Here is a 21297-nt window from a genome sequence, read left to right on the forward strand (position 1 = left end):
GTTGCAAAGAGTCGGACATGATTGACAGACTAACACTTTCACTTTGCTGTACAAAAGCTTTTAAGTTTAATTAGGTTCTATTTGCTTATTTTTGCTTTCATAGAAACTAACACAACATTGCAAAGCAGTTAAACTCCAATAAAAATTATATCTGATATTCTTATCAATTATCCTCTTATACAATTACTATTTAAAACTTGTGAGCTCTTTTAATCCGGAAAACAGCACCATGGAAAAGGTATTGTCATTTCTGTTTTCCAGATGAAATTTATTGGCATGGAAGAAAATCATAGACTTGTTTAATATCACAGATCTGCTAAATAGCTGTGCTGGAATTGAAAACTCATCTCCTGACCCCAGACCCTGTGTTTCTGTCACCGGATCAACACACAGAAGCTGAACTAGACTGCAGGCTGGCTGTGAAGAGTGTGAATATGGTCTTAGGATGCCTTTAGGTTTGCTGGCAGAGCTTGTTTACCTTGAGGGAACAGCGGCTTCAGAAATGTGATTATGGATTTTCTGTGTCTGATCACCCTTTGTCAGAGCCCTCTGAAGACTTAATCACATTTCCTCTGCTCCATAGCCACCTCCAAGGATAGCGGATGAAGCAGGGTGACTGTCTCTTCCCTTTCAGCCTCTCTCCTATGCCTTTTAGGGAGTCAGGCTGCAATTCAATAAGTGCAGCATAACTGAGGTTGAGAACATCTAATAGCCACTACAAAAGTTGGTTCCATATTACCGTATACAGTAGTACTGACTGAAACTCTTATTATGGATCCAAAGATAAGGTGCACACTTCAGGAGTAGAAAATGTAGTAGCAGCAGCTACATTTTGAAAGATGTAGGCCTCAGTTTAAAGACGAACTGTGTGTCATTGAATTTCTCTGAGCTTCAATTTTTATGTAGGAAATATTCTCATTTCTGCCATGAAGATTCATTAGTTAATGAAGTGACTGAATAAGAGAAAACACTTCAAAGAAGCGTTATTACCAGCTCAGCTCCTGCTTTGGGAAAAATATCAAGCTTTGATGACCATTGTCTTTCCCATCTGTCTCAAGGAGAGCATGTTTTGGAGAAGCTCAAGGCAGAGGGGATTAAGAGGAAGCAGAAGGACAGTTTTCCTCAAGGTCTGAAAAGGATGCTCCGAACTATTGAAGAGACATCTTTGGTTTCTGTGATTTCAGGTGTCAGCTCCTGAGCTTTAGAACATGGCTGCTACAAGCAATGTGACTGAAATCATTTTCTTGGGATTCTCCCAGAACCGGGATGCCCAGAAGGTCATTTCTGTGCTGTTTCTCCTCTTATACGTGGCCATCCTCCTGGGTAATGGTCTCATTGTGGTGACCGTCATGGCCGGCAAAGGGCTCACCTCCCCCATGTATTTATTCCTCAGCTACTTGTCCTTTGTGGAGATCTGCTACTGTTCTGTCACAGCCCCCAAACTCATCCTGGACTCTTTTATGGAGAGGAGAGTCATTTCCCTCAAGGGTTGCATCACACAGATATTTTTCCTCCATTTCTTTGGTGGCACCGAGATCTTTCTCCTGACGGTGATGGCCTACGACCGCTACGTGGCCATCTGCAAGCCCCTGCACTACACGGTCGTCATGAACCGAAGGGTGTGTGGCCTCCTGCTGGGGGCGGCGTGGGGTGGGGGCTTGCTGCACTCGGTCGGGCAAACCTTCCTCATTTTCCAGCTGCCCTTGTGTGGCCCCAAGGTCCTTGACCACTACTTCTGTGATGTCCACCCGCTGCTGAAGCTGGCCTGCTCAGACGCCGTCCTCGTCGGCGTGCTGATCGTCGCCAATGGCGGCTCCATCTCCGTGGTCAGCTTCACGGGGCTGCTTGCCTCCTACGTGGTCATCCTGCGCGCCCTGAGGACCCAGACCTCAGAAGGCCGGCGCAAGGCCCTCTCCACCTGCGCCTCGCACCTCGCGGTCGTGGCCCTGTTCTTCGCTCCTTGCTCCTTTGTCTACATGAGGCCCTGCATCACCCTCCCTGTAGACAAAATAATCGCTGTGTTTTACACGGTGGTCACACCTCTCTTAAACCCCGTCATTTACTCACTCAGGAATGCTGAAGTGAAAAACGCCCTGAGGAGACTGATGCGGAGGAAAGGGAGTGGGGAAGAGAAATAGATGATTCCATCAGGGAAAAACGGGGAGCAAGGCATACGAAATTGGGGTACCGAGATTTCACTGTCTACATTTAACTGACCGGGAGGTCTTGGCCCAGCCACCATCTTTTTTTTTTAAAAACATATAATTTCTTTCTTTCTTTTTCCTTCCTTCCTTCCTTTTCTATTCTTCAAATTCTTCCCTATTTAGGTTATTACAGAACATGGAACTAAATTCCTGTGCTGTACAGTAGGTCCTTGTTGGTTATCTATTTTAAATATAGCAGTGTTTACATGTCTATCCCAAACTCCCAGTCTATCCCTTCCCCAACCCTCTCTTCCCCACTGGTAACCATAAATTCATTCTCCAAGTCTGTGAGTCTGCTTTTCAATTAAGTTTATTTGTATCATTTTGTAAGTGATATCATATGATATTTGTGTTTTTCTGTCTGACTTACTTCACTAATCACCAGGTCCATCCATGTTGCAGCAGATGGCATTATTTCACTCTTTTTAATGACTGAGTAATATTCCATTGTGTATATGTACCACATTTTCTGACCCATTCACCTGTTGATAGACATTTAGCTTACTTTTATGTCTTATCTATTGTAAACAGTGATGCTGTGAACATTGGGGTGCATGAATACTTTTGAGCCAAATTTTTCTCTGGATATATGCCCAAGTTTTGGTTCCTTCATCTTTATGGGACTGGACAGGATTGAAGGGGTCTCTAGGATGAAGTCTAGGAAGGGTCTTCTGGTGCTGCACTTCCACATTTGACAGTGCTCTTGAGGCAGATTGGCTGATTTGGAGAGAATGAACTCTTTAGAAAACCAGGGTCTCTCTGGGAATAATGAAGAGGTTAGGTGGAGAAGGAGCTGCTTCAGGGAGGTGAAAGTTTAGGAGAGAAATAGTGGCCGTTCCAATGCTTAGACATTTTATTGTTCTGACATACCAAAGATTTGCCCAGTGGGTTCTAGGCAGGCCAAGTTGATCCTGGAGGTTTTAGTCCTCAGAATAGAAGATGTTTTAGCTTTCGACAGAGATTCATATAAGCTCATGCTATTAAATGGAACCACAAGGAGATTTTAAGCGATCTGAAAGCACTAGGTGTTGTATCTACTTAGGCACAGATATTTTCCATGTACCATTCACATTTCGATGTCTAAAATTCTCTTCTGTTCACATCTGTCTGTCCTTTTCTCTTCCTCTTGTTTTCCCTCCTTATACCTTCATTTGTTTGGACCATTAGTTTTCTCTCTCTTCAGCCTCTTGGATTCTCATGTTTCTCAGCCCTTTGAAAAAAGCACCCCGATAACCCACTCTCTTGCACAACTATGTTACCTTGTCACTCTCCATCCATGAGCACCCCTGCTCCTTTCTATTCCTCACTCGAGCTGCCTGTTGACTACGGTATGAAGTTAACTGCCCTTGGGTCCTCATTGCTTGTCAATCATGTTTCAATCATATTTTTTTGAGTCCTAATATCTATAACTACCTTCCCACATTAGAAGAACATACCCCTCAAACTCTAACCCTGGCACTGACCCTCACTCACAGCAGATGATTTCTTTCCATAAATCTTTCCAGACAGCACTTCTCTGATTTTAGTGTTTCTCTCCTCAAGACTTCCATGACTCCCCATTGCCTTCTGAATCAACCACAAACACCTATGTTTTATGTTGTAACATATATCTTGTTGATTTACATTGATAAAAAATTCAAAATCTTAAAAAAGTTTAAAGTCACCCTAATATAATATACTCACACTTCTTTCTTGATTGGTTATGGCCAGGTTCTATGGTTTGGTTATGGAGTGGCAGGCTTTAGGAAATTACCTACATGCTGAGCAGTTCAGTTCAGTCACTCAGTTATGTCTGACTCTTTGTGACCCCATGAACCTCAGCATGCCAGGCCTCCCTGTCTAACACCAATTCCCGGAGCCTACCCAAACTCAAGTTCATTGAGTCAGTGATGCCATCCAACCATCTCATCCTCTGTCGTCCCCTTCTCCTCCTGCCCTCAATCTTTCCCAGCATCGGGGTCTTTTCCAATGAGTCAGCTCTTCACATCAGGTGGCCACAGTGTTGGAGTTTCAGCTTCAACATCAGTCCTTCCAATGAACACCCAGGACTGATCTCCTTTAGGATAGACTGGTTCGATCTCCTTGCAGTCCAAGGGACTCTCAAGAGTCTTCTCCAACACCACACAGTTGTGAACTCCAACACAGTTCAAAAGCATCAATTCTTTGGTGCTCAGCTTTCTTTAATAGCTGTGAAAAGAAGAGAAGCGAAAAGCAAAGGAGAAAAGGAAAGATATACCCATTTGAATGCAGAGTCCCAAAGAATAGCAAGGAGAGATAAGAAAGCCTTTCTCAGTGATCAATGCAAAGAAATAGAGGAAAACAACAGAATGGGAAAGACTAGAGATCTCCTCAAGAAAGTTGGAGATACCAAGGGAATATTTCATACAAAGATGGGCTCAGTAAAGGACAGAAATGGTATGGACCTGATGGAAGCAGAAGATATTAAGAAGAGGTGGCAAGAATACACAGAAGAACTGTACAAAAAAGATCTTCATGACCCAGTTAATTACGATGGTGTGATCACTCACCTAGAGCCAGACATCATGGAATGTAAAGTCAAGTGGGCCTTAGGAAGCATCACTACAAACAAAGCTAGTAGAGGTGATGGAATTCCAGTTGAGCTATTTCAAATCCTAAAAAATGATGCTGTGAAAGTGCTGCACTCAATATGCTGAGCAGGGAAAACATCTAACGTTCAAGTCCAGAGAGTCAGGGCAAGACCTTCCTCAATGAAAGTGAAGGCAGGCCTCAGAATATGTAGCATGTCCAATCAGGGTGAACTCTCCTGAACATGCAGTGTTGACTCAGCCTGCTCAGCCCTTTTGGGATGATATCACTATTGTGTCTTTCTATTGTAATTGCAGACTGTATCATGAGACTCATAGCATTCAGAGTCTTTTTCATAATTTAAAAAAATGTGAGACTTGTATGGAACTAGAAGTATTGTACTTTATGTGAGTGGTTAATGTCAAGGGAATTGGGTGAAACGTTGTTGTTGTTCAGTCGCTAAGTTGCATTCCAGCTCTTGGTGATCCCATGGACTACAGCATGCCAGGCTTCCCTGTTACTCACTATCTCCAGGAGTTTGCCACAATTCATGCCCATTGAGTCAGTGATGCTCTCTAACCATGTCAACCTCTGTTGCTCCCTTCTCCTTTTGCCATCACTCTTTCCCAGCATCAGGGTCTTTTCCAGTGAGTTGGCTCTTCACATCAAGTGGCCAAAGGATTGGAGCTTCTGCTTCAGCACCAGTTATTCCAATGAATGGGTTGATTTCCTTAAGGATTGACTGGTTTGATCTCCTTGCAGTCCAAGGAACTCTCAAGAGGCTTCTCCAGAACTACAGTTTGATAACATCAATTCTTCAGTGCTCAGAGTTCTTTGTGGCCCAACTTTTGCATCTGTACATGACTACCGGGAAAACCATAACTTTGGCTATATGGACCTTTGTCAGCAAAGTGATGTCTCTGCTTTTTAACACACTGTCTAGGTTTATGATAGCTTATTCTTTGTAAATTATTTTGAGAATTCTAGGTGTTTAGGCTTTTATCAGTTGAGAAACCATCTCCAGAGACATCTCCCTGTTCTCTTGCTTCTTAGCTTTGCTTGACATTCACATCCAGTCACACTTCTGGGAAGCAGAGACCTAAAACAGAGATGTGGCTTCTTTAAGAAAAGTCTGAAAAGCCAGATGCTGCAACAGAATTAACCACATTGTATATCTTCTGGAAATGATTTTCTTGTGTGTAAAAACCTACTCTGGGGAATCATAAACAGTGTTACAGCTGACATAGTCATAGTCATGTATGACATAGTTGTAGTCATATGCAGGATATCATATAATGTAGGCATTGGGGGAGGTGTCATCACCCCCCCAGTTTACATGGATTTGGCTAATACTCAGATAATTTTGGCTAAAATTGCAGAGTAGCTAGGTAGGGATTGGGTTTCACACCTATGTAATTTGGGAAAGCTCTTTGACATAAAGCCTGAGTACTTTTTCAAAAGGCTGCTTCTGTGCTGGACTTGGGTGGATGAGTTTGCCCACAAGCCTTTAAAGAGCCATTTCTCAGTTTGTTATGGCACTTTGAATCTTGTGGACATGAGCCCTGTTGGTTTTAAAAGCCAGATGGGTTGGGGGCTTATTATCTCTTGGGTATAGGTCTTAAAAGTTGGGGTGCTTGAAGTGGGATACAAAGCCTTTACTCCTCAAGGAGAAGTTCTGGCTTGTGAGTTCCCTCCTGATTGGGGGTGTGTTCTGGGGTTGGGGTTCATGTAGAGGTTGTTGTGTCTGAGCCTTGGAGGTATTAATATCTTCAACTATCATTGTGAATTTTATATTGATTTCTTTAAATCTGAGAAAGAAATAAAAATTCAGATGGAAAAATGGCATTCAGATGTTGTCACTTATTAAAAGTTATGTATCAACCAGATGGCAAAGTTAACCTTTAAAGAAGGCAAATTGACCCTTTAGCCCTTGCTTTTAGGCATCATATTATACTGCCTGTTGTCTGTCTTACCCTATTCACAGGGTGGAAATACTTTTCAACATGCTTTGTTAACATAAGGTAGTAGTCAAGTTGCTAGGTTAGTTCGACCTTGTCCCTGCTGCTTAAGAAAAACAAAACAAAACCAGACAAGTTCATACTTAATACTAGCTTTTCCCCTAAATTGATAACACAATACTGCACTCTATATGTAGCTGTTGTTCAGTTGCTCAATAGTGTCTGATTCTTTGAGACCCCATGGACTGCAGCACGCCAGGCTTCCCTGTCCTTTACCATCTCCTGGAGCTTGCTCAAACTCATGACCATTGAGTCAGTGATGCCATCCAACCATCTTGTCCTCTGTCGTCCCCTTCTTTTCTTGCCTTCAATCTTTCCCAGCATCAGGTTCTTTTCTAATGAATCATCTCTTCATATCAGGTGGCCAAAGTTTGGGAGCTTCAGCTTTAGCATCAGTCCTTCCAATGAATATTCAGGATTGATTTTCTTTAGGATTGACTTGTTTTATCTCCTTGCTGTCCAAGGGACTCTCAAGAGTCTTCTCCAACACCACAATTCAAAAGCATCAATTCTTTGGTGTTCAGCCTTCTTTATGATCCAACTCTTGTATCTATACATGACTACTGGAAAAACCATAACTTTAACTGTATGGACCTTTGTTGGCAAAGTAAGGTCTCTGGGCCTGTACCTGATACCACATGTTTTTAACGTTTGTTTCATGGTGTTATTTTCAGGCCAAAAATTCCCCATTATCTAAAACCCTACACATCAGATTTTCTGTTATTTCTCAAGAATTTTAGCACATCTGAACGTTTTCATCTACTCTGCACAGGACAGAACCCTACAATGCAGACAATTGTAGATTTTGGAAGCACTTCCAATGAAGCCACAGTGGATGGTAAAATATTTTCTAACATGGACTTTCCTCCCAGTTAAATAATATCTAGAAAATGAAGAGAGAATGGAAACCCAGCAGCAAACCTGAGGATGATTCTGGAGCCTTCCTGTTATGCAGACAGCAGGGGCCCAGGTGCAAAAGGAGTGGGAAGCTCAGGGATTTTGGATGCCAGAGCCAAGGTGCAGCTCTTAGTGTTTGCAGCTCCAGTCATTACACAACCTGAGTAGCCCCTGCCCCATCTGGCTAAGGCAGAGGGATGATGGCAGTGCCAGGAGGCTCCGCACTTTGTAAACAGAAGGTGCAACAGAAAGTGTTCTCTCAATGCTAATTTTAGGCCGACTGCTTCGTTAACACAGGCGGAATCACCTGGGCAGCCTTCTGAGGAAAGGGTCGCGGGTTTGTATGCTCAGAGCACCCTAGACGGCTGTCCTCCTGTACCTCCCCTGCTGGACCAGTGCCTGCTTCATCTGCACCCTATTCACAGAACTGACCTTCCTACAAACTTGCCCCAGGCCCAGCTGATGATTGTTCCCAATAGTTCATCAAAAGGGCGGTAAGGGGCGTGCCCCTCTGCTGGTTTCCCGGGTAACTGATGAGCCGACCTGACGTCATTTCCTCCTGTAACTGGTCACCTAGCCCCCAGAGCGAAGCCTGCCGCCATGTCCTGTTGTGTCTGCTGCACATAGTAATGAGCTGCTCCAGGACCTTGCTTTAGGTAAGTTCTCCTTACCTGTTAAACCACTAATGTTTCTGTTGCTGACTCTGGACTTTTTCTTCAGTCTTTATGCTGGTTAAGTAAAGGCCTGGTAGGCCTGTGGGGTAGAGGCCTGGTGGGCCTGTGGGGTAGAGGCCTGGTAGGTCTGCAGGGTAGATGTTTTGTAGGCCTGTGGGGTAGATGTATTGTAGGCCTGTGAGGTAGAGGTCTGGTAGGTCTGCGGGGTAGATGTTTTGTAGGCCCATGGGGTAGAGGCCTGGTAGGTCTGCGGGGTAGATGTTTTGTAGGCCTGTGGGGCAAAACCTTTTAGGCCTGTGGTATGCAGCCCAACAGGGCCAGAGACACAGACCTATTAAATATGCTCCTCCTTTTATGTCAATTATAAGAAAATGCAGTTATGCCATTTGCCTCTTGCCATGCCCTAATTCATTTGACCAGTCCTTGGACTTCTTAGAGTTAAGGCCTTGGTGTGATCTGCTAACCTGGTTCAGTGCCTTAATAATGATATGGCCCCTGCAGGTCCAAGTTAATGCTCCTTAATCCTTGCAGTTTGCACTGTGTGTGTGCATGCTAAGTCACTTCATTGGTGTCTGACTCTTTGCGACCCTACAGACTGTAGCCCACCAGGCTCCTCTGTCCATGGGATTCTCCAGGCAAGAGTACTGGAGTGGGTTGCTATGTCCTACTCCTGGGGATATTCCCAACCCAGCGAAGTTTGCATTAGAAGCCAATATTTTTCCATGATCTAAGACAAACTCATGTCAGCTGCAAGAATGAAAACCAGGAATGGCCCTAAAACATAGCCTCCAGGTGGAGAGCACTCACTGACTTCTGGTCACTAATAGGAATTATTATAATGGCTTTAGCTCTATAGAAATATTGCTCTGAACTCAAGGTCATTTGGCAAGTCTGCAATATGTTCCAACTCTCACATCTATACATGACTACTGGAAAAAACATAGCTTTGATGGATGGACCTTTATTAGCAAAGTAATGTCTCTGCTTTTTTAATACACTGTCTAGGTTTGTCATAGCTTTTCTTTCAGGGAGCAAGCATCTTTTAATTTCATGGCAGCAGTCACCATCTGCAGTGATTTTGGAGCTCCCCAAAATAAAGTCTGTCACTACTTCCATTGTTTCCCCATCTATTTGCTATGAAGTGATGGGACTGGATGCCATGATTTCAGTTGTTTGAATGTTGAATTTTAAGCCAACTTTTTCACTCTCCTCTTTCACCTTCCTCAGGAGGCTCTTTAGTTCCTCTTGGCTTTCTGCCATAAGGGTGGTGTCGTCTGCATATCTGAGGTTATTGATATTTCTCCCGGCAATCTTGATTCCAGCTTCTGCTTTATCCAGCCCAGGATTTCGCATGATATACTCTGCATATAAGTTAAATAAGCTAGGTGATAATATACAGCCTTGATGTACTCCTTTCCCAACTTGGAACCAGTTCATTGTTCCATGTCCGGTTCTAACCGTTGCCTACATACAGGTTTCTCAGGAGGCAGGTAATGGTCTGGTATTCCCATCTCTTGAAGAATTTTCCACAGTTCATTGTGATCCACACAGTCAAAGGCTTTAGCATAGTCAATGAAGCAGAAATAGATGTTTTTATGAAATTCTGTTGTTTTTTTCTATGAACCAATTTGATCTTTGGTTCCTTTGCCTTTTCTAAATCCAACTTGGACATCTGGAAGTTCTCGATTCACGTACTGTTGAAGCCTGGCTTGGGGAGTTTTGAGTATTACTTTGCTAGCATGTGCAATGAGTGCAATTGTGCTTTAGCGAGGGATCACACCATCATGGCTATCTGGGTCTTTAATATCTTTTTTGTATAGTTCTTCTGTGTATTCTTGCCACCTCTTCTTAATATCTTCTGCTTCTGTTAGGTCCATACCATTTCTGTCTTTAATTGTGCTCATCTTTGCATGAAGTGTTCCCTTGGAATCTCTAATTTTCTTGAAGAGCTCTCTGGTCTTTCCCATTCTATTGCTCTTCTGTATTTCATTGCATTGGCCACTTAGGAAGGTTTTCTTATCTATCCTTTCTATTCTTTGGAACTCTGCATTCAGGTGGATATATTTTTTCTTTTCTCCTTTGCCTTTTGCATCACTTCTTTTCTCAGCTATTTTTAAGGCCTCCTCAGACAACCATTTTGCCTTCTTGTGTTTCTTTTTCTTGGGATGGTTTTGATCACTGCCTCCTGTATAGTGTTACAAACCTTCTTCCATAGTTCTTCAGCCACTCTGTCTATCAGGTCTAATACCTTGAATCTATTTGTCACTTCCACTCTTTAATCATAAGAGATTTGATTTGGTCATACCTGAATGGTCTTGTGGTTTCCATAGTTTCTTCAATTTAAGTCTGAATTTTGCAATAAAGAATTCATGATCTGAGCCACAGTCAGCTCCTGGTCTTGTTTTTGCTGACTGTATAGAGCTTCTCCATCTTTGGCTAAAGAATATCTTTATCTTTGGCTAAAGAATCTGATTTTGGTATTGACGATCTGGTGATGTCCATGTGTCTCTCGTGTTGTTGGTAGAGGTGTTTGCTATGACCAGTGCATTCTCTTGGCAGAACTCTGATAACACAATTTTGTGTCATCAAAAAAAATTGATAACAGGAAACTGTGCCCTGTATGTAGTAGTGTCTTAATAAATATAGTTGAGTGAATGAGTTCGGGATGATTCAGTACGGAAATCCAAAGTCAGAATAAAAAAGTGGTTTCCATGGACAGAGGAGCCTGGTGGGCTGCAGTCCACTGGGTCGCAAAGAGTCGGACACAGCAGAGCGCAGCGTGGTGGTGGTGGCCTCTGAAGTTTGTCTGAGCCACTCAGTTAATGCGACAAGGGAGGTGTGCCTGTCTCTGTGGCCCTCTCCTCTAATTGGGTTGTAATGCCTTTGGGGCCTCATTAGCAAACCTCAAGGTGCTCTTGCCAACCATGAGTGTGTGTGCTGACACTTCAGAAGCAGAGGTGTCCAAGCTCTACAATGGCTTTGCCTGTGGCAAGTCTGGGTGAGATCTCCTGAACACTCTGAGCTTGAAAGTTTCCTGAGACCCTGCACTTCTCCAGCCAGAGGCCTTTCCTGTCACTGCTCAGCTAGGAGGGTGGAGCTCACTCAGGTCAGTTCTCATGGAGTCCTGGTTTTCTGGGGGACTCTCTAGCTAGAGCAGACCTGAACCAACCAAGGACTCTTATAGAAAACAGACGTTTTCACTTACTCTGCACTTTCTCTGTTTTGTTCTCAACACAAAGATAGAAGTCCTGCTGCACAGTATCTTAGTGTTTCTCAGGTTCTTGCCTTGAAATGCGTAAAGTGTCAAACTGATTTATTTTCATATTCCCACGGCATCATTAGAATCCTTCTGCTTCAGCCATTTTCTTTTTTTCTACACACACACACATACACATACATATCATAGTGGGGCTTCCCTGGTGGCTCAGTGGTAAAGAACCTGCTTGCTAATGCAGATGTGGGTTTGATTCCTGGATCAGGAAGATCCCTGGAGAAAGTAATAGCAACCCACTCCAGTATTCTTGCCTGGGAAATTCCATGGACAGAAGGAACCTGGTGGGCTACAGTCCATGGAGTTGCAAGAGTTGGACACACCTTAGTGACTAAACAACGGCAATATATCATAGAATTATTTATTTGGGAAAATTTCCTTTTTTAGATTGCCTTATTTTAAACAAAGTTAAATGTATCTAGTTGAAAAATAGAAATTCACTCTACTGTAAAGATTTAGAGATTTAAAAAGAAACATTCCAGAAGTTGTAACATATTTGTGGAATTCATCTGAATAATTTAAAGAAATAAAGGAGTTGAATTTTTCATGCTTCCTCCCAATGCACTATCACTGTATTGATGTAATTGTTTTCCTTTTGTCTTGCATTTTTTTTTTTTTTGCAATGCATATTTCTTTTTTTTAATTAAAAAAAATTTTTTTTTTTCAATTATTTTTATTAGTTGGAGGCTAATTACTTCGCAGCATTGCAGTGGGTTTTGTCATACATTGACATGAATCAGCCATGGAGTTACATGTATTCCCCATCCCGATCCCCCCCCCCCCCCCCCCCCGATTCCCCTGGGTTCTCCCAGTGCCCCTGGCCCGAGCACCTGTCTCATGCATCCCACCTGGGCCGGTGGTCTGTTTCACCATAGATAATATACGTTGCATTTTTTTTTTTTAAGACATGGCATTTTTGTGGCTACAAAGCAGGGATTCCCAAAAGCATCATTTCCAGGGTCTGATGCAGCCTGTGCTCACCTCTGTCATCACTGAGCTCCTGTCTGCTGCCTTCAGTCATCATCTCCCTCCTTTTTGGGTGATCAGGTGTTCCTACTTTCCTAGTCAGGAGTGTTATACAGAGACTGAGAGCATAACTTTGGAGCTGTGTACGTTGGGTTGCATTTCTGGCTCTAACTCTTACTGGTCTGAGAACTTGGCCAAGTCACTCATTTGCTCTAATCTGAAAAAGAGAAACAGGCATCATAACTTCCTCTAAGTATTGTTGAGTGGATTTACTGATGATGCATTTTAACTTCTCCCCGTAGGGCTTGGCATAGAGCATTGCTTAAAATGCAAGCAAATGGTAGTGCTTGGGTGACCATTCCCTCTACTTGTGGAGATGTTCAAACTCAGCGAGTGTTTTCGCAAGTATTTTATTATTTAGAGGCTTGCCATGTGAATGCCTGGTCCTTGGCTGGGGATTGCTGAAAGCAGAATGGAAGGATCAGAGTGTGCACAGAAGGCTGAGTTCCCAGCCTTTCCCACAGGCTGTCCTGGTGTGTGGTCCCTGACACCAGTCAACTTCTTGGAAAGGAGAGCAGATTCCAGAGTGTATTTTACCGAGGCACAGTCTTAGCACACTTTCCCCAAAGCCCAGCTGGCAAGGTGGTCTTTCATGTCAGTGACTCCTCAGATACCTAAAGCTTGAAAGTCTCTTAAAAGACTTGCTGACATTTTAATCTTTTAAGGTAGAAATGTTTCTAAATTGCATTACAAATTTCCTTTCTCTTTCAAGAGCGAGAATATATCTGAAAACTAGTGTGAGCTCAATCAAATTCAGTGTAAGGCACGGCAAATATGAAATGTGTACCCCAAACCCTAACCAATGCCTAAGCAAAGGAGTGAAAGACATGAGTAATCATATAAAGGTATTTACTTGCTTTCTAGTTATTCACCAAATATTGATGATCTTTATTGTCAGGAAGCATTTAACAAGAGGCTTCCTGTGTGCTGTTTTGGATCTGTCAGGAACCCTCTGGCCCTTATTAATTCCTGAATATTCAGGAATTAAGAGGAGAGGCACGCCTTTCCCAGGGCTGAGGAATCCAGGCATTTCTCATTACCGTGATAAGTACCCTTTTCCTTCTTATGAACCATACGGTAAAAGGTGATTGTTTGCAACTCTCTTTGATAGGGATCGCGTTACAGTATATATGCCCACGCCATGTTGATTAAAACACCTTTGCTCCATCAGAGCTTTGGTCCCCGTGTCTTTCTCTCTCTATCTCTCTATTTCTGGCTAATTCCTTGGAGCGCGGAGGCCCGCTGAGCTCACTTTCTTGCCCGGGCTTCTAAGCCCCTCTCGAGAAGGCACACTGCGCCTTCACCCACTCGAGAGGGCGCCCGGTGCCCACGTGCAGCAGCGCGCGCCCTAAGAACAGGGCTCTATTGGCTTTCCGCGTAAACCAGGGGATACCAGCCTCTTTCTCTCTCTTACTCTCCGGACCGCCAGGTTCCGGTCCATTCAAGGACCAACATTTATCAGTAAAATTAATTTGGGGGCTGTGCATTTCTACTTTCCCAGCTTAAAATCACAGTACTTTGTCCTACTATCATTTTGAAATAGGGGAAATAGGGCACCAGACAGAGAGAGAAAGTTGTTTGAGGTGACTGCAAACAACAAAGTTGGGACTAATATTGAGGTCTTTTGACTTCCAGATCAATGCCCTTTTCAGGGTTTCAAGCTGCTTCCTTTGGGCAAAGTCAAGCCTATGTTAAACTCCTGAAAATTTTCAGTAGATTGAAAGTAGAGAAGGTAGGCGTCTGTAGCAAACAAGTGCTGTAGGGGAGAAAGTAGGAGGAAATGATTGCAATAGGGGTGAGGGGACTATTGTATATCGACTGGAAAAAAAACAAAAGGCTCAACCTAAAAGTTTAGAATTGTGTGTTATTTGGTGGACAAAACTGAGAATTTAATCCAGGGACACAGATGAGTCTTGAGTCACTGAAATCGTTCCTTGGATATTCAGTCCAGTTGCTTGGTCGTATCTGATTCTTTGCGACCCCATGGACTGTAGCATGCCAGGCCTCCCTGTCCATCACCAACTCCTGGAGCTTGCTCAAACTTATGTCCATTGAGTTGCTGATGCCATCCAATGATTTCATCCTCTGTCATCCCCTTCTCCTCCTAGCTTCAATCTTTTGATGTGCACCTCAGCTATCTGTGGCCAGTATCCTGGGTTTTCTCACCCTGAGTCTCCTCAGGGCGTACCCTTGGGGATGGCTGCAGCAGGTGGCTGCTAGATGGCAGGCATCCTCTTTCTGTCCTGAGTTCCCTCAGGGCTCGCTGGAGGGGTAGCTCTAATGTGATGGTTTGATGGCTGCCCATCCTTTGCTTACTGATAAAGCAGGCAACAGTTTTCATTCACAACTGCAACAGGGAGAACTCTCTGACAATAAGGTCTACAAGTGTCTTTCAGATCAGCTTGTAACTCCTGTTACGGTGCTTGCTTGCTGTCGGTGACCTTGAATAAGTCCCTTAAACACTGAAGTTTTTGAGCTTCCTTTTCCTCATCTCCAAAGTGAGAATATTAATAGTTATCTTAAAGGTTTGTGATGAGCGTGAACTTGGATAATGTGTGAAGGTCATGACCCGTGCCTGACCCGCGGCAGCTCTGCTAGGATGATGGCAACATGAATCGAAAGAGGTGAAAAGTCCTTTTTGCACTCCACTTATTCTTGTTCGGAGAAGGCAATGGCACCCCACTGCAGTACTCTTGCCTGGAAAATCCCATGGATGGAGGAGCCTGGTAGGCTGCAGTCCATGGGGTCGCTAAGAGTCGGACACGATTGAGCGACTTCACTTTCACTTTTCACTTTCATGCTTTGGTGAAGGAAATGGCAGCCCACTCCAGTGTTCTTGCCTGAAGGATCCCAGGGACGGGGGAGCCTGGTGGGCTGTCGTTTATGGGGTCGCACAGAGTCGGACACGACGGAAGTGACTTAGCAGCAGCAGCGGCAGTCTTGTTCAGGTCCTTACAGGCTACAAGGTCCAAAGGTATGTTTACAGGTTAAGGTTGGTGTGAGGACTTTGGAGGGAACCAGAGAGGATGAAACAAGGACAGAAATGAGTCCTTGGAGGAGAGGCTGAAGGTGTCTGAAGATGATTAGGTTGGGGAAAAGTGGTCTGGGTTGGGAGTTAATGAGGATTCTTGTTTCATCAGTGTTTACTCCCTGAAATAGCAAATGATGTTGCTTCAAACTGCATGAGATTCTAGTTGGACACTAAAAAAATCTTCATGCCCTCTACCTCAGCCTTCTCATTCCAAGAAATTGATCCCAAGATATTCACAGAGGAAGACCATACACTAGAGTACAAAATAGGGAGCAACTTAAATTTCCACTGGATCATAGAAAAAGCAAGAGAGTTCCAGAAAAACATTTATTTCTGTTTTATTGACTATGCCAAAGCCTTTGATTGTGTGGATCACAATAAACTGTGGAAAATTCTTAGAGATGGGAATATCAGACCATCTGACCTGTTCTCTTGGGAAACCTGTATGCAGGTCAGGAAGCAATGGTTAGAACTGGACATGGAACAACAGACTGGTTCCAAATAGGAAAAGGAGGGAGTACATCAAGGCTATATATTGTCACCCTGCTTATTTAACTTATATGCAGAGTACATCATGAGAAATGCTGGGCTGGAAGAAGCACAAGCTGGAATCAAGATTGCCAGGAGAAATATTAATAACCTCAGATATGCAGATGGCACCACCCTTATGGCAGAGAGTGAAGAACTAAAAAACCTCTTGATGAAAGTGAAGGAGGAGAGTGAAAAAGCTGGCTTAAAGCTCAACATTCAGAAAACTAAGATCATGGCATCTGGTCCCATCACTTCATGGGAAATAGATGGGGAAACAGTGGAAACAGTGTCAGACTTTATTTTTTTGGGCTCCAAAATCACTGCAGATGGTGATTGCAACCATGAAATTAAAAGACGCTTACTCCTTGGAAGGAAAGTTATGACCAACCTGGATAGCATATTTAAAAGCAGAGACATTACTTTGCCAACATAGATCCGTCTAGTCAAGGCTATGGTTTTTCCAGTGGTCATGTATGGATGTGAGAGTTGGACTGTGAAGAAAGCTGAGTGCCTAAGAATTGATGCTTTTGAACTGTGGTGTTGGAGAAGACTCTTGAGAGTCCCTTGGACTGCAAGGAGATCCAACCAGTCCATCGTAAAGGAGATCAGTCCTGGGTGTTCATTGGAAGGACTGATGTTGAAGCTGAAACTCCAATACTTTGGCCACCTCATGCGGAGAGCTGACTCGTTGGAAAAGACCCTGATGCTGGGAAAGACTGGGGGCAGGAGGAGTAGGGGATGACAGAGGATGAGATGGCTGGATGGCATCACCGACTCGATGGACATGAGTTTGAGTAAACTCTGGGAGTTTGTGATGGACAGGGAGGCCTGGCATGCTGTGATTCATGGGGTCGCCAAGAGTCAGACACGACTGAGTGACTGAACTGAACTGAACTAAAGTTCATAAGTTAAAAAAAATAGTCAAACTATCACCTTGGGGAAATGCTTAAATAAAGTGCTAAGGGAAAATGCTGAATATATTACTATGAATACATTTCATTCAAATTCATAGAAATGTTTTTGTAACTGAAAAGAAACAACCACAAGAAATTCACTGAGATAATAATGGCTTCTAACTTCTAATCATATTTTCACTACTTTCCAAAGTATCTCTAATGAATATGTTGAACTTGAGCAAACTAGCTAATCTCCCTGAGCCTAATTTTCCTTATCTGTAAAATGGGGATAAGGACAGTAAATATATGGATTAAATAAAAAATGTATTATTATTTATTTATATTTTATTTTTATTATTTTATAATACAGATCATAAAAGTAAAGTTCATATGATGCAGATGATGTTCTCTGGGAGGGTCTGGGTCAGAACAGAGTCTCATGAGTGGAAGGGAAGTGAGAATAAATCTTGACTTGCATCACCCTAACATGTTGTTCCCTCTTTGTCCTTAGAGGAACTGGCTTTAAGAGCAGGGGGCTGACTCCCTTGCTCATTAGATATCCCAAATTTTATGATTCTTTGTACTAGAAATTTAATAAAAATGTTTGGAAATTAATGGAAATGGAAAATCACCTTGGCAATAAATCTTAGGACATGGCCCTTGCAAACCAATCTCCCACCTGAGAATGACGTGCAACCATTGAGATCTAATAATACTTGGTATTTACTGAGCACCTACTAAGGGTTAAGAACTGTGCTAAATACTCTTTTCTTAAAAAAATTATTTATTTTTGGTTGCACTGTGTCTTTGCTGCTGTGTGAAAATTTTCTCTAGTTGTAGTGAGCAGGGGCTACTTTTCATTATGGTGTGAAGACTTCAGAAGTTGCGGTACAAAGGCTATCACTTTACTGTTCTTCTATTCATAAATGTCATTTGCCTTTTTTTTTTTTTTAAAAAAAAAACAACCACAATAACAAGATACTTGTGATAAAAGCGCTACTCAAAACAGTCCTGTACGATTTCACTTCCTTTTTCCCTACACTCTGCCAACCTGCCCTTGACTATGAAATAATTACCATCCAGCACTCTGCTTGTTACCGAGGTCCTCATGGTGGTTTTTCAAACTTACTGATTTATGTAGACAAAGCCTAGCTTTGTAATGTTCACATCTCTTACCTTCCCCCTTTACACTATTTCAAAATTTTATTCTATACATAGCCCTATGGGTAAGGACATTTGATATGGTCCTAGGCTCTTAATGGTCAGTGACAATCTTTGTTGGCACTTAGAGGGTTCAACAATTTTGTTGAATTTAATACAACTTTTAATCTCATAATCATTTATAGCATAGTATCTGAGACATTTGTTTATGCATTCACTTATTCTTTCATTTATTTATTTTACATGCTTTCCAATTTTCCCAGGTCTGTCTCTGGTCTTTGTTCTGATACATGTATGTTCTCGGGTAGATCTGTACATGAAATCTTACAGGGTCTAGATAACAAAATGCTTTCCACATACTGTATTTTAGCTATGGCATAGAAAGGAGTTATCAGTGTTAGTTATGACACCCATTGAAATAAGGTGTTAGACTCATTATCAGACTTAACAGTGTCCTGACTGCTGGATATGGGAAACCTTCTTAATTTTTTATTTTTTTTTTAAATTTTTAATTTTTTTTTATTGGACTATAATTGCTTTACAAAGTTCTGCTGTACAACAGCCGAGATTTGGCTATGAGAATGCGCATATCCCCTCCCTCTTGAGCCTCTCCCCCACCCCCCATCCCTCCCCCTCTAGGTCATCACAGATCACTAGACTGCGCGCCCTGTGCTATCAGCAGCTTCTCATAGCTGTCTATTCCCACATGGCAGTGTATGTGTATGTCAATAATGTTCTCTGTTCATCCCGCCCTCCCTTCCCGCCACGGCGTCCACAAGTCCCTTCTGTATGGGAAGCTTTCTTATATCCTGCAGTTTGTGTCCTTGCAGACCTAACCCAATTGTCAGTGCTCAGGGAAGACATTCCATGGGCGCCAAGAACAACGTGACTGAGTTCGTCTTGCTCGGCCTTTTCCAGAGCCGGGAGATGCAGCGTGCCTGCTTCCTGATCTTCTCCCTCTTCCACGTGCTCACGGTCCTGGGGAACCTTCTGGTCATCGTCACCATCAACGCCAGCAAGACCCTGCAGGCCCCCATGTACTTCTTCCTCAGCCACTTGTCCTGTGCCAACATGTGCTATCCATCTGCCACCACACCCAAGATGATTGCTGACACTTTGGTGGAGCGCAAGACCATCTCCTTTGAGGGCTGCATGACCCAGCTCTTTTCTGCCCACTTCTTTGGTGGCACCGAGATCTTCCTCCTCACGGCCATGGCCTATGACCGCTACATGGCTATCTGCCAGCCCCTGCACTACAGGACCGTCATGGGCCGCCGGAGGTGCGGCCTGCTGGCGGGGGCCTCCTGGCTGGCTGGCTTCCTGCATTCCATCCTGCAGACGCTCCTCATGGTCCAGCTGCCCTTCTGTGGGCCCAATGAGATAGACAACTTCTTCTGTGACGTCCATCCCCTGCTGAAGCTGGCCTGTGCGGACACCTACGTGGTGGGGCTCATCGTGGTGGCCAACAGTGGCATGATTTCTTTAGTGTCCTTCATCATCCTTATCATCTCATACGTGGTCATCCTACTGAGCCTGAGAAGCCGGTCTTCTGAGGGCCGGCGCAAGGCTCTGTCCACTTGCAGCTCACATATCATCACTGTGCTTCTGGTCCTGGTGCCCCCCATGTTCATGTACATTCGACGCTCCACCACCCTGGCTGCTGACAAACTCGTCATCCTCTTTAACATCGTCATGCCACCTTTGCTGAACCCTCTGATCTACACGCTGAGGAACAGTGAGGTGAAAAATGCCATGAGGAAGATCTTCAGGGTCAAGGGGAGCTTGGGGGGAGAAGTGAAACTGGAAGGTATCTGATGAGCCTGGACTTGAGAAACTTCCCGTCTTTGTAGCATCTGAGATGATTTTGCATCTATGGTCTGATGCTTGTAATGGCAACTCTTGCTCTTTTTCTAATAATATTCCACTTGTTCCCTTAATCTTCCAGTCATTAAATATTTATTATCTGCAATGAGTGAGGCACTGGGAATACACATAAAAGTAAATTGTAATCACTACACTCAAGGTGGGGTCATAGTCCCGGAGGCTCATGTATGCTAAGTTGCTTCAGTCATGTCTGACTCTTTACAGCCCCATGGACTGTAGCCTGCTAGGCTCCTCTGTCCATGGGTGTCTCCTGGCAAGAAGACTTGAGTGGCTAGCTGTTCCGTTCTAAAGGGAATCTTCCTGATCCTGGGATTGAACCTGGGTCTCCTGCACTGCAGGCAGATTCTCTACCATCTGAGCCATGGTGGAAGGCTTTATGAGGCTCTTAGTGTGATATTTAAAGGCTCATTCAGGCAACCTGTGACAGCCTGTGAATGTGCAGGTATCTCATCTATAAAATGGATAATAGCACTTAATAATTCCTTTATTAAAACAATAGTTGTTGAAGTTCACATTCTCTTTGGTTACGATATTCAAGGCACTTTACTCATATTCCTCATTTTGTGCTCTCAGGAGACAGGTGAGTAAATAAATGTAGCAAGATTAAAAGATTTACCCAAATCACACAGTAAGTCTTAAGCAAGGGGGAGACCAGGAACATAAGTCTGCTTTCAGGGCTCTTACCACCTCCAGAGGACTCCATGACAAAGCCGAAGTGCATGGATATCAAGCAGGATGGACCAGGGATTTTGGGGACCAACGACTGATGGTTTCCTGGGATGCTGGGGAGCAGAGCTGGGGAGAATAGGTTTCCACCCAGTAGTGTCCAGTCCTTCTCTAGCAGAACAGGGACTGTTCCACATTAATCTCCTTTGCTTTGCCCTATTTGCTCTAGAGAGGCCAGTTTTTTTAGGATGGAATTTGAAGAGCAGGGTTAGAAGTTCTACTCAGGTAACCATTCATGGATCATTTAATTCATTTGGGTCTCAGTTTCCACAAATACAAATGGAGACAGTAATAATACCAGCTTCAGAAGGTTTGAAGGGGATCTTCAGGACTTTATACATTCTTATATCAAAGAATATGCTAGTAAAGTAATGCTCAAAATTCTCCAAGCCAGGCTTCAGCAATACGTGAACGGTGAACTTCCAGGTGTT

The 21297-nt window shown here is 43.5% G+C and overlaps 2 protein-coding genes across 2 annotated transcripts; both read left to right on the forward strand.

Annotated features, from left to right (window-relative positions):
- The first annotated feature begins 1208 nt into the window (after positions 1–1208).
- LOC133055093 (olfactory receptor 4X1-like) lies at positions 1209–2138 on the forward strand. The gene has a single exon (XM_061140561.1). The coding sequence runs from the start codon at positions 1209–1211 to the stop codon at positions 2136–2138; it is 930 nt and encodes a 309-aa protein (XP_060996544.1).
- Positions 2139–19123: 16985 nt separating this feature from the next.
- Positions 19124–20071, forward strand: LOC133062282 (olfactory receptor 4S1-like). Its single transcript, XM_061151136.1, has one exon. It carries the CDS (start codon positions 19124–19126, stop codon positions 20069–20071), a length of 948 nt encoding a protein of 315 aa, XP_061007119.1.
- Positions 20072–21297: the final 1226 nt, after the last annotated feature.

Source organism: Dama dama, chromosome 1, assembly GCF_033118175.1.
Source record: "Dama dama isolate Ldn47 chromosome 1, ASM3311817v1, whole genome shotgun sequence".
Classification (NCBI taxonomy): Eukaryota; Metazoa; Chordata; class Mammalia; order Artiodactyla; family Cervidae; genus Dama; species Dama dama.